The sequence below is a fragment of the Amblyomma americanum genome, chromosome 5, assembly GCF_052857255.1.
Source record: "Amblyomma americanum isolate KBUSLIRL-KWMA chromosome 5, ASM5285725v1, whole genome shotgun sequence".
NCBI lineage: Eukaryota > Metazoa > Arthropoda > Arachnida > Ixodida > Ixodidae > Amblyomma > Amblyomma americanum.
Genome location: NC_135501.1, coordinates 154,250,552 through 154,263,949, shown reverse-complemented (window position 1 = coordinate 154,263,949; position 13,398 = coordinate 154,250,552). Strand labels below are relative to the sequence as shown.

Sequence of the window (13,398 nt, the reverse complement as noted above, 5' to 3'; positions counted from 1 at the left end):
CAACCCCCTTTGCTGTGCGCTCAACCACTACCGGGATCCCTACCGTTCGTTGCTTGCGATGACTCACCAACTTGAAGCCCTCGTTGTCCACGTCAGCCATATCGGCCACTGACTCGTCACCGTCCACGATCGTTGACTCAGCCCTACTAAGCGATGAGGTCTCGCTGGACGGGTGGTCGAGTCCATGTTCTGTTCGCTCCACAGCCTGGGAAGCCATGGCCGCCTCTTCCGAGCCAGCCTCCTTTGAATGGCGTGGTCCCTTTAGGCTTGCCGGCGCCAGAGCAGCCGTACTCTTCCCGTAGGGACAGTACCGCTTTGAAGATGCTGCCGTGCTCGAATATTCAAATAAAACTAGGTAAATTAGGAAAAATTAGCTAAATAGACAGAGCTGCGGCGACAGGCGATCGAACGTCTTCGTCTTCCTCCTCCTCCACACACACAGTCGCAGCTCCGCTCCCTGCGCTGACTGGTCGCCGTCGGTTTTGGCGCGTGTATGAGATTTCCACATGTTTGAGTGGTTGTTTTGCGGCCCTCCTACTTCTGTGCATGTCTTGTGGCTGCTCTGTCATCAAGCGCGAAGTTTCGTAAGTTCGGGAGACAAATGCTAGTGGCGCAGCACGATGTCAAAGGCAAAGCGGCAGTGCAAGGAAAAGACGAGTTTCTTGCCGTTTTGTCGGAGTGGTTGCAATGCCGAAAATAACAGATGCGCACATAAGACCAAATAATTTTGAAAGGATGAAGTTTGACCTCGCATTTCAACCTTTTGGAGATTAGGTAATTAAGGGGTTTTCCCTGCACCGCCGGCATGTGGAGACTATATACACTCGGGTGCAACCAACAGAAGACTTTGTGATGCTAATCAATTGTTTGATACGAGTAATGACCTCCAGAGTAACCAAACGTGCACTCAAGCTAGGCAGCCCGTAGATGCGTTTCTTGGAAGACTTTTTAGGATATCGGGACAAGTCGGAAGAACATGCTAAACCAGCTGGAGGTAGTTTTCTATCGGAAAGTACAGCTTCTGGGTTAAGAGTGACAATAACGAGCACTCTAGGCTTGCACCAATGTGGGTTTCAAGTATATATTAACATCCCGTTTAAGCCAAGACAAATTATAAAACCTCTTTTGGATCATTACTTAATCGTCGGGATGTAACGATCACCCAACTGTCTCGCAGTTCCTGGTGACTGTGAATTTGATGGCATTTTACAAACTTGCCAAGTCTCCACGAGGAGGCAACTGCTCCCAGGATGTCCAAGCACTGCTGAATCCAAGCGACACCAGTAAGACATCTGTTAAGAATGTTTTAGATTCTATGGACAGCTTAATGGACCGAGGAAGGGTCGATGAGGCAGAGGACGTAATTGACACCCTGGTTGCAGAAAGTGACCGTATAGGATACACAGAAAAGAAAAGCAACAGTGCTCTAGTTTACTATGTAGCGGGCTAGGTTGCGAGAACAATTATTGCAAAAACAGCTTGCCCCAGGTGTGCTGCTCACCTTTGCGTAAGCAATGCTGAAGCAAGCGCAAATGCGGACGCATATTTCACTACCCGCTTTGACAAAGGCGGGCTCATTTAAAGAAGAAGGCTCTACGTGCAATACTCAACGTCACTTCGATTCAGGTATAAAGACATGCGACTTATTCCGCCAGTTCAATGCCGTAAAAGTATCTGAAATGTATAATGTTATGCTGGCTGAAACATATAAGAAGGATCTAAGACAAAATGTGAATTACTTGGTGACACGGCACACCTTTCGCTTAATGTACAAGTTTACCCTAGCAGACACAGCGAACTGTGGTATATTCCAACATGCCGCACAATATATGGTACATATAGCCTAGCAAATACGCTGCCCCGTCTTTTAAACAAGTTTCATGCTGCAAAAGTCGATGTATCACGAGCATGCCGCAAAAATATACTGGATGTATGTGTTACTTATTAGATTTCACCATGCTTTCACTACTTCCTTATCTCTTTCGTTCCATAAAGTGTTGACCTGATTTGAATAAGCAATGACATGTTTTTCTCTGAAGTATATTTTTCTGTTGCTTTTTTTACCATTTTTTGTGTACGCTTCATTTGCTCGTTGTCTTTTCTAATGATTTATGTGTATGTATGTTGCCTGCTTCCCTGCATACTAGGGGCCGAGGGGCATGTCAAGCAACAATTTCTGGCTTTTTTCCCTCTACCCTGACCATGTGTACATGGAAAATGAATTGAATTGATTTAAGTCAAGCCTTATCGAGTGTTGTAAAGCTCATTGAAGATAGCTTTACATCATTTTTGAGCAAGAACAAGTTGCGCATGGAAAGCTTACCTGAGCTTGCCAGCCTTTTACATTCCCTAACGTTTCCAACTCTTGGCTGCCCCGAGCATCAGAAGCGAACACTGGCAGCTGTACTAAAGTTCTGTGTTCTCTTGAGATTTGGATTTTTTGTCAAGGGTCTTAACAAGGAGCGAGACGGACAGCGAGAGCGACTAAAACTTCTAAAGCTGCGCCACTGCAATTGAATACACGTTTTTCGTAGCTTGTGTTCGCCAAAAAGCATTACCCTCCACTCTCACTGGCCCCTTTGATTAAAAGTGCTGTGTTCGCTTCATTAAACCAAAACTGTGTTTTGTTAAACTAGTGTTTTTTTTTAGTTTTGATTCCACCAACCGTCTGCGCTTGCATGTGCGTTTATTTGGTTAGCGTGTGGTTCACGTACTGAGCTTTCAAGCTGTGGAAATCTGTACTAAACAGGTTACAACGTTACATTATTCCTAAGCAGCTGAAATAGATGTAAAACAAAGTATTAAACGGGAGCCGAAGCAACGCGCAGCACCCTTTCCAACTCTGAGCAGCGCGGCGCAAGACCGTCTCGCCCTGCTGCGCGCGCTCACCCTACACCCTCATAGCGTCCCTCGATGCCAGCGCCGCCGGCGCAGCGCTGGCATCGAGGCACCCTACACCCTCCCGCACCACAGCGCCGCTATGCGGCCGCCGCCGGCAGACATCACTTCAGGTGCCACCGCGCCGCTCGCGCTGAGCAGACTAGCCAGTATATTCTAGGCATTATAGTATTAGTGCCGTTTGTCTTGGTTGTATAGGGATTCGTTCTCACGCGGGCTACGTAAGCCGCGCTTCTTCCTCACTGTCTTAACGCCGCCGTTCACGCTGCTGTCTCCGCAGGTTTTTGATGTCCCGGACAATACGGGGCGTATTGGTTTTAATGTAGTGGGACTAATTCGCGGGCTCAGCTGTAAACTTGTTGCATGTTGGTTGAGCTCCACCGTTTACGCTGTTCGCTGTGTAGGTCTAGCTGTCATGCTTCGCGCATCTCTGGACATATTTGTTTGATTGGAGTTGGACTCCTTCGTTCACGAAGTCTATACAAAAGAGGCATTTTTCCCTGTCTGACTGACGTTGTTCATGCAGCTCGCTGTGCAGGTCTAGCTTTTATGTCGCAGGCATTGCTGACCGTATTTTTTCTGTAGGGTTCATACCAAAATCGGTCGTTACTGTGCCCATTCACGGCAACCACATATATCGCTTGAATACTCAATACCTGCGTGGATAATACTTGAGAATGCAAGTGAGGACTTCCGCTAAACGTAGCTGCATACATTGTCTCCTTTTGTTTTCAATTTTCGCGTCAAACAACTTTGTAAACGCACAACGTTTTGCTGCACACAGGGCTCAGTAAATTCCAGTTTTGGTTCTCCACCGCTAGAATTTTTTTTGCCCTGCTTCGAAAGAAAGCGATTAATTATTTGTGGCAGTTCAGGCTGCTGCGCGTTATGCATGGAAATTACACGAGGGAAACAGTGTTATGTTATAAGCCATCATCGCATATGCTGACCAAAGATGACAATCAACTAAACAACATTGTTGTAAATCATGCAGAGCTCTAGCTGCGCGCGAAGCAGCGGTTAAAATCGTTTTTTGATTGCTGCCACTCAACCAAAACAATTAGGCCTACGTCAAAGTTATTCTGGCCAGAACCGTGTTAGATTGCGCAACTGGGGCACCGTATTCACTTATTTACAAACAAATAGTAAGGGACTGCAGTCAGTTAGATCCTTTCAACGTGAGCCTGCGAGGTGTCCGAAGTGTAGTAACTCCAAAATAACCGATAAGCTTTCCTGCACTTTAAAAAGAAATTCAGATGAGATACGCAAAGCCGACTGGACGTGCGAACGCGCCTTTGAGTTAATATCTCATGATGGCATTACACCGTCATCCTTTGAAAAAAAAATCCCAAGCCCCATGTCGTATGTCAGTCTACTTCCTCCTGGCGGAGATAAGTTTTGAGTAAGATTGAGCAAAAGATGCTAGACCAAAAACAACACGCCGCTGATCTTCGCTGCAATACCGCGAGGCTCGCTCGCACATGCCACTTCCACTGTGTGCACCACGATCAAAGCCATCACAGCACAAAAAATTCCGATAAAGCAGTGCAGCTTGGGTCGGGGCAGTTGTTTGGGTGACTATAATTTTTCAGAGACGAATACGAAGTTGTTCTGTATCAGAACGCTGCCTTCACGTCTGTGCAGTTTTTTGGTAATTTGTGCTATAATCAGGGAGGCGCCGCTCCCTTTTGGCCACGGCGATAGAAGTGGAGGCTGCTGTGCCTCTATTGGAACCCGGTGGGTCGGCAGCAGCCGCCCAGAGGAAGCGCCTCCACCGCCAGAGTGACTCGAGCAGCCAGGGCACTGTTGTGTACTCGGTGCCAAGTGAAGACTCCTCGTCACCAGCCGACGACGGTTTCACACCGGTTGTTGGCAAGAAGGCCAAGCGCAGACTGCGTATACAAGCCGATTCGTCCTCATCGAGCACGTCAACGGTGTCCTCAACAAGAACGCCAACGATCATCACGGCGCGAAGTTCCTCAGCGCATACAGCCTTGTTTGTGCCGTTGAACTCAACGGACAACTTGAACCTACTGAACTGACAAGCCATCTCTATTTATCTGGAGAGCCTTGTACCGGGAGGCATAAAAGATGTTAGAATCAACCCGTTCAAAAACGTTATTGCCAGTGATGTGGTGGAGCGAAGTTCACTAGAGAATTTAACCGCAATCACAAAACTCGGCAACATCAGTGTACGCCCCCTTATACTCCAGGAAAGCGGCACTACAGCTGGCGTAACGTCGATATCGCTATCTATGATGCAGATTTACCCATGTTGATCAAGCCGGCAACCTACGGCATTTCCATCACTCAAGTTCAGAGGTTAGGCAGATCTCCATGCATCAAGCTGACCTTCAAGGGTGACTGCATACCATCGTACATGAAGGTTGGGCACTTCCATCATCCAGTTCGACCTTTTGTGCCTAAGCCACTTCAATGCAGGAAGTGCATGCGGATGGGCCACGTGAGCGGCGTCTGCATCAACTCCATCGTGTGCCCGCCATGCTCCGAGTCACACAGGGGTGATGTTTGCCGCGCGACTACCTTGAAGTGCGCCAACTGCCACGGCCCTCATGACTCTTCCTCGAAAGACTGCCCCCGTCTAAACACCGAGCGGGCGGTACTGAGGCAATTGGTGCGAGACCATTCTACGCACAAACAAGCAGCCGCAAAGGTGCGACGACGTCGTTCGCGCCGCCGAAGGTCGTCAAAGAAAGCAGTCCCATTTGACAGTAATGCCCCAAACCCAACTGCAGCTTGTCTGCCTCCACCAAAAACCGTACCAAATCAAGGGAGCCCGGCGCTTGGTGAGGCTGGACCTGCTGCCTCAGATGCAACTGGGCCACCACTGCCAAAGCATTCTACGCCTACTGCGTCAGGGTTGTTGGCGCACTCAGGGCAATGTGCAGCGCCTACGACTGATTCAGCCAACAGGCTCGATCAAGGCCATGGCCCCGATATGCAAGTGATTGCAATGCTCACGACACTAATGAATGCCATGCGTGCTCTGCTTTCCAGCCTACACACGCTAGCAGCACATAGCGCACTTCAAGTGCTGGACGCGCTAAATCCAGTTCTTTCGGCTCTACAGTAGACGACATCATCGCTCCTTCGCACCTGTCTTTTCAAAAGAAATTGAAGCAAGCTTTCATTTTCCAATGGAATGCTCGTGGGCTCCAGTCACGTATTTCCGATTTACGGCACCACGTCTACGAGAATCACTTCTCGATTCTTCTGATTAGTGAACCGAAGACCCCGGCAATTTTGCGAATATCCGGTTACGAGGCATTTTCATCACCCACGTGCAACAGATCCAGCAAAGTCATCGTCTACATTCGACGTGAACTGACATGTGTGCAACATTCAGTTCCTCCGAACGAAGACAATCAGTACGTTTGCCTGACAGTGAAGAGCCGTGACCTGAAGTTTATGCTACTGGCGGTGTACTTGGCGCCATCAAGTCGTTTCGACGCCAGAAGGTTGAGTGGTTTGATGGCAGCTACACCTGCTCTGTGGGTTATTATGGGTGACTTCAATGCTCAACACACCATGCGGGGAGGCGTTAGGATGGACGTTAGGGGAAGACAGCTTGGGTCCTTCGCCTCTGACCATGACCTCCAGTGCCTGAATGACGGAAGCCCGACCTATATACGAGGGGTAACTTATAGCAGCTGCTTGGACTTGATTTTCGTTGCAAAGTGCCATAACAACAGCGTGCGGTGGTTTTCGGATGTAGAAACCCATGGCAGCGACCATATCCCAACCTATCTTATTATTACCGGCCATTCCACATTTTCCCCCGCCACGTGTAGGCAGCGCATTGACTGGACAGTTTTTAAATTACTTATGGAGGCTGCTTGCGCAGAGGGCTTCTCTCCCGGCCTTGAACAAAAAATTAAGGAGGCCATGGAACACGCCACCTGCCCCTTTAACCCTGTCGCTAACTACACCGATTTTGACTTCGAATTGCAGCGACTCAGATCACAACGGCCGAGGGCAGAGCGCAGATACCGACGCACAAAGTCGCGCCTAGGCCTAAGAGATGCTAGGCGCATACAGAAGAAGATTCATCGCAGAATTCAGGCACTGCAAACACAACGGTGGAGGACATTTTGCCAAACACTTGATGCACGCAATTTTTTGTCACGCGTTTGGAGTGTAATTCGGGGTCTTCGTACGTACCCTCAACAGCGCTACCCTTTCAAATCCGTAGCGCTCCATCAAAGGCGCACTGTGGTTGAAGTAGCTGAAGATTTCTGCGGAAGAATAACAGGCTTTCCGAATCCAGGCGCAACGCTGCAATGCAACAATGTTCCACCCTCATGGGATTCTCGGATGGATGCACTATTCTCCATGGAAGAACTTGATGCTGCGCTGGCTTGTTGTAGAAGGTCGTCATCACCAGGGCCCGATGGTGTGACGTACTCCGCACTTGCCAACCTTGGCGAAGAATCTCGACGGGCTCTTTTGGACACTTATAACAAGTCAACGACTGCTGGTATAGTTTCTCATGATTGGAAGACCAGTCGTCTGGTTCCACTTATTAAGCCGGGGAAATCACCGCTCGACCTTTCATCATACCGTCCAATTGCACTCGCCAGCTGCGTCGGCAAAGTCATGGAAAGAATGCTGCTCACACGCGTGGAATGGTACTTGGAGCGATATCAGATTTATCCAACCTTCATGTCTGCGTTCCGACGGTGCCGCTCTTCTATCGACAACGTGGTTGACCTTGTAACGTCGGTGCACCACAGCAAAAGTTTGAAAAGACTGACCATGGCATTGTTTTTGGATATCAAAGGCGCGTACGACAACGTAACGCATCCGGCCATTTTGGACGCAATGGAAGCTGCTGAGATCGGAGGCCGCACGTTCAGCTGGATACGCAGCTATTTATCAGAGAGGTCCTTTTTTGTCCTAACTGCGGACGGACCAACGTCCTTACACAGAAATTTGCGCGGAGTCCCTCAGCGTGGAGTGCTGAGCCCAGTTCTCTTCAACCTTGCTCTCATCGGCCTGGTCGATGTATTGCCACAATCTGCTCAGATCTCGGTATATGCAGACGACATCTGCATTTGGGCATCAGGGGTGACCCGTCCTCAAGTTCGTGCAAGACTTCTAAAGGCGGCCTCGATATTGACATCTTATCTTCGCTTGCAGGGCCTGAACATTTCGACCGAAAAGTGTTCACTTGTGGCGTTCACACGCTAAATAATGTCACGCTACGCCATTCGCATTAATGGTGAAGCCATTCCCTATGAGAGAAGCCACAGATTCCTTGGTGTTGTCATCGACAGGAACCTCTCGTGGACGACTACACATGTCTACGACATGAGAAAGAGACTAATTGCGGTTGTCCACGTCCTCTCCTTCCTCGGGGGAAAGTCCTGGGGCGCATCAGAGCGCTCTTGCTGCAACTGTACCGTACCCTATTTCTGGGCTACATGCGGTACAGTCTTCCGATATTCAGTTCCATTAGAAAGACAAATATCAAGACTCTTCAAAGTGTGCAAGCGCAAGCTCTCTGTATCTGCCTTGGACTGCCTAAATGTGCATCAACATCAGCAACTGTTCTTGTTGCCCGGGAACATCCTGTTACTACATACATTGCTGTTGACACCATGAGAAAACATATTCGGCACCTCACACGGGTTCCCTGTCATCACCTCGCAACACTCCCGATAATTAGGCCGCTTACTGCATTCGCCAAAGTCATTGAAGCTCATCGCGCATATCTTCCATCGGAGTTACCCCTGCGTCAAGACCGTGCTTACCCTTATGGAGCCTTGATGAATCTCGGGTTTACCTCTATATTCCTGGAATTACGAAGAAAGCTGGTGTATCACTACCCACTCTCAAACAACTGACATTGAATCACTTGCATTCTTACCAAAGTCACCGCATACATGTTTACACAGATGGATCAGTTCACTCGACCAGTTCTGCGGGGTCAGTGGTGTTACCGGCCAGATCCATCTTCATGAAAGTGCAGACGACCTATCCAACATCTTCAACTGGTGCGGAACTCGCAGCCTTACGGGCTGCGGTAGAGTTCATCAGTCAAGAATCTCCACATGACTGGACGGTTTTCACCGACTCTAAAGCAGCCCTTCAAGCCCTGCAAGCTGCGCTACGCCGCGGGTCGCAGGAACAACTTGTTGCTGAGATCCGTCTACTGTACCACGGCACAGTTTCCAAAGCTTATGACATCATTTTTCAATGGCTGCCAGGACACTGTGGTATTAACGGTAATCACCAGGCCGATGCGGCTGCGCGCTCGGCTTCCAGTGAGGATCCCAATATCAAGACCTGACGCAGCGTGCGGGCTTCGCCCTTTGGCGCTGGAGCTCACACTTTTAGCGTGGAACACGGGAGAGTTTTGCAACCTCTGCCTCAAGGCACTGGACCCTGGACTGCGCGTTCGTCTTCCACGTAACTTAGCACGTCCTGACGCCACATTTTTATGCCGTTTATGGATCAGCGTTGCTTTTACCAACCACTATGCACTCCGGATGGGGATGGCCGACAGTCCTGCCTGTGAAAACTGCTGTTGCGAGGAGACCATCGCTCATCTTCTCTGTGATTGCCCTGCATTTGCAGTGCAAGACATACACTGTGTTGTGCTCTGGACCGCCTCGATCCTCGCCCATTAACAGAGCAAAAGATCCTCGGTCCGTGGCCACAGCAGTCGACTGCCCTCAAGGCATACAAGGCATTCTTTGCCTAAATGAGAGCGACTGGATCGAGTAACAAATTGTGACAGTGTTGTGCATGTGTGTGTTATGCCTTTTTCCCCTTCTCTCTTCCTTCTTTTAGCCCCCTAATCCCTCTTCCCCAGTGCAGGGTAGCCAACCGGAACCCCTTTCTGGTTAACATCCCTGTCTTTCCCTCCTCCTCTTTATCTATCTATCTATAACTTTTCAATTGTCCTTGCAATGATCTCACTGCCACTGAATCGAAGACAAAAAATGCGACAAACACATCATTCGGGCGCGCGATCCAGTGCGCGCCGAAGCGCGAGCGTTGAAAACAGCTCTGAGGATGGGCTGGGAGCTAGGCCACGGGCGCCACTCCGCTGCGTGCACCGCAATCAAAGCGTTCGCAGTACAAAAAAATTTAGTAAAGCAGTGCAGCTTTGCTCGGGGCAGTTATTTTAGTACATAATTTTTTAATCTCCCAATCTATGGTCTCATTTAGACCGCAGCCAAGGCAGAAAATGCACGCACGGTATACTGCGCACCAAGGGCTAGCGTTGGAATCGTCTGCTAGCTTCCCCCTGCCTAGGTGTCGCCACCGTCGGCGCCCGCGAGGAGCCGAGAGAAGGAGCGCCGGCATATGAAGAGGGAGGAGATGTCGTTAGGTTTAGTTCGTTGAACCTTTTTAACTAAACATCCTTGAAACAAACAGGCCAAAGAAATGAGGTTCAAGATGCTCGACAAGAAAGACGTGCGCTTAAAAGAAAATCAAAGCCAAGCAGCAATTTGTGTTTAAGGATGGCGTGACGCGTGCACAGAATAACATTATATATGCTTGTGCCACCGTTGCCGTGTCCGTTGCAACCACGCGCAAGATAAACCATAGCTGTCCTAAGCGCCGCTAATTCCAACCAGTTTCGCTCATGAAGCGCTTAGGCGGTGACCTTAACTATAGTATTTTTTTTACAACAGTTCTCCTGCTGTCACCAGGTGCCCTGAAGCGTCTAAAACCGATACGAACTGGAGTTTTTTATGACGGGTCTAAGTCTGTAGTCAAAGCTGTATTTGGGCGCTAGGTCTGAAGCAGCATTAATGGAAAAACGCGATTGTCCATCTGGTTCACCTAGCCGATGGACCAACTCCCATGGTGGGAAGGTGGAAATTTCTCTCTCTCTCTCTCTCTCTCTCTCTCTCTCTCTCTCTCTATATATATATATATATATATATATATATATATATATATATATATATATATATATATATATATATATATATATATATATATATATATATATATATATATATACCAGAGGACCTCCAGATTCTGCACAATGCCTGGGTGAGCGCATAGTGTGAAATCTACTTCGTTTTTAGTCTCAACATTGGGGTTCTTCTACGTCCTCTTCCTATTCGGTCGTTTGCGAAAGAGCGTATTGGGATCGGTAAAATATTTCATTCTGCATTATCATCATACCCGCCGCGATGGCTCAGTGGTTAGGGCGCTCGACTACTGATCCGGAGTTCCCGGGTTCGAACCCGACCGCTGCGGCTGCGTTTTTATGGAGGAAAAACGCTAAGGCGCCCGTGTGCTGTGCGATGTCAGTGCACGTTAAAGATCTCCAGGTGGTCGAAATTATTCCGGAGCCCTCCACTACGGCACCTCTTTCTTCCTTTCTTTCACTCCCTCCTTTATCCCTTCCCTTACGGCGCGGTTCAGGTGTCCAACAATATATGAGACAGATACTGCGCCATCTCCTTTCCCCCAAAAAACCAATTATTATTATTATTATTATCATCATCATTACCCTGACTACACCCACTTCAGTGCATGCTTGATTATCTCCCTTTACTATTCATAGAGCCTATGCCACAGTCGCCTACTACCTGGTCTACAGCCTGCTTCTTGCTCACTTTAGCATGGATGTCTCCCAGCAGCACTGTGCACAGTGTTTTTAGTGTGCTCACTCCCCAATCCCCGTCTTCGTGGAAGATTTCGACGGTCTGCTCATCATGGCTGGATGCAGCCGCGCAGGCATTTATCACCTTCTGATTGTACTCACGATAAACACCACGACTAACACCAGTCTGTCTTTAACACTATAGAATCCCTCTACGTTTCTAGCTAAATCCTGATTGATGAGCAATGGCGCAGCTACTTCTCGTCTGTCCGCTATTCGACGAGGTGATATATGCCCGCCCGTTAGCACGTTATACGAGTCATTTTTCCCTCTTACCTCACTCAACTCTATGACACCGCCGCTAATTCCTCGAACAGCACTTTAATCCAGATACTGTTTTAAATACACAACCTTTTCATTCAGATCAGAATTTCTTGAGCAACATTGCAATGCAAAAAAAATGGCACCCAGTGCTAGCGCACCTAATTAAAATCTGGCCCAAATACAAATCAGCCGTCGTTTCCTTCTCGGACTTCTTATTAAATCTGCGTAAACTAGAATGTTAGCAGGGAAGTATTTTGCCTTACCAAGTCGTCAGCCAGGATGAATATGATGTGAGGCGCAGTTTTCTTCGCGTCACAAACGGCCACTGAGGTGACGCTGAGGCCAGCCAGGAAAAGCCATGACAGCATAGCCGTTCCTCTGATTGGAAACTATGAGGGCCCTGTAGTCGGTAATGGCAAGCCGCTGAGTGGTGCGCGCACAAGTCCCTGTGTCAATTTAAATTAAAAACATCGACAAGAACAAGTGTTAAGAACTTTTCTGCTCTTGCGGCGAGCACCAAAGCTCAGCGAGCTTTCCTGAAAAAAAGGAGATTCGTGGGATATATCTGAAAGGTCCAAACTCTGTTCTGAGAAGATAATTGACTGGAATACATTGTACGAGCATTTCCAAACATCGTAGTTATTAAGGACGACTAAATTGCGAAGAGATACAGAGAGAGAGGAACAGGAAAGCGTGTCTTGCACTGTGATGTGTCTTTCCCGTCCTGTATTTATTTGCTATGTTGGAAACTACCTCTTAATGCCACCTTCGTCAATCAAGTAAGGTCTTCACTTGTCTTTAGTGGGAGAAGGCTAATACTGTGACTGAGAAGAATTAAATCACTAGAAAGCGTTTTAGACGTGGAAGGCAATGTATGATCGAAGTTCAACGGTCATTTAGACACTAATAAGGATCTGACTGAGAACATGCTTCAGCGTGCTGCAATTTCTGCCGCACAAAAAATGACTAAAAAACATGGTTAAGTATTCGCAGAAGCTTAGAATCCTAAAATGTACCTTTTTCCAAATGCCTTCAAGAAATAATTACAAGAAGAAACAGGCATCAACCAGACAACACAAACATTTTAAATCAGACAAAGAGCGCACCTAGTGATGTGTACTTATGATGTATAAAAAACAAAAACAAGCAATAATTACCCCCAAGAAGGCATTTCTGTAACTACTGCAGATCACTTGCCTTTTGTAGAAAACGCAGCGATTTCCAAGGTGAGCACACGGACTATACAGTTTCATAGAGCTCGACGCGGACTGTAGATCACGGTTTAAAGCCTACAGCAACGAATGTTTTATTGTTTCCTCTCTGCGTGAACTGCCAACGTGCAAAGACCGAAGCATGCAACTTCCAGCCGCGCATCTAGAGCGCACATGTCAAGGCTGTCTAAGCGGAATACAGCCCCCGTGTCACTGGTTTTCCAGCTGCTGGCACCGTACGAGAAAAATGTTTTTTTGCAGATATACGAGTTGCCAGCGGAAGTAGATTGAAAAGTTTGTGATAGAAGTTATATCAGGCACTTGAGAAGGGCGCTTTAAGCGGTGACTTAAATCCAAGCTACTTGGCGCCCA

General features: G+C 48.1%; 1 protein-coding gene across 1 annotated transcript in view; it reads right to left on the bottom strand.

The window, feature by feature from the left end:
• LOC144135190 (arylsulfatase B-like) overlaps positions 1-13,112 on the bottom strand; it is an 83,057-nt gene extending 69,945 nt beyond the window's left edge. Inside the window, exons 1-2 of the mRNA XM_077667932.1 lie at positions 12,973-13,112; positions 12,079-12,351 (exon numbers count right to left, since the gene is read on the bottom strand). Coding sequence (XP_077524058.1) covers positions 12,079-12,183 — 105 coding nt within the window. The 5' untranslated portion in view covers positions 12,184-12,351; positions 12,973-13,112. The remainder of the gene's footprint in view (positions 1-12,078; positions 12,352-12,972) is intronic.
• Positions 13,113-13,398: the final 286 nt, after the last annotated feature.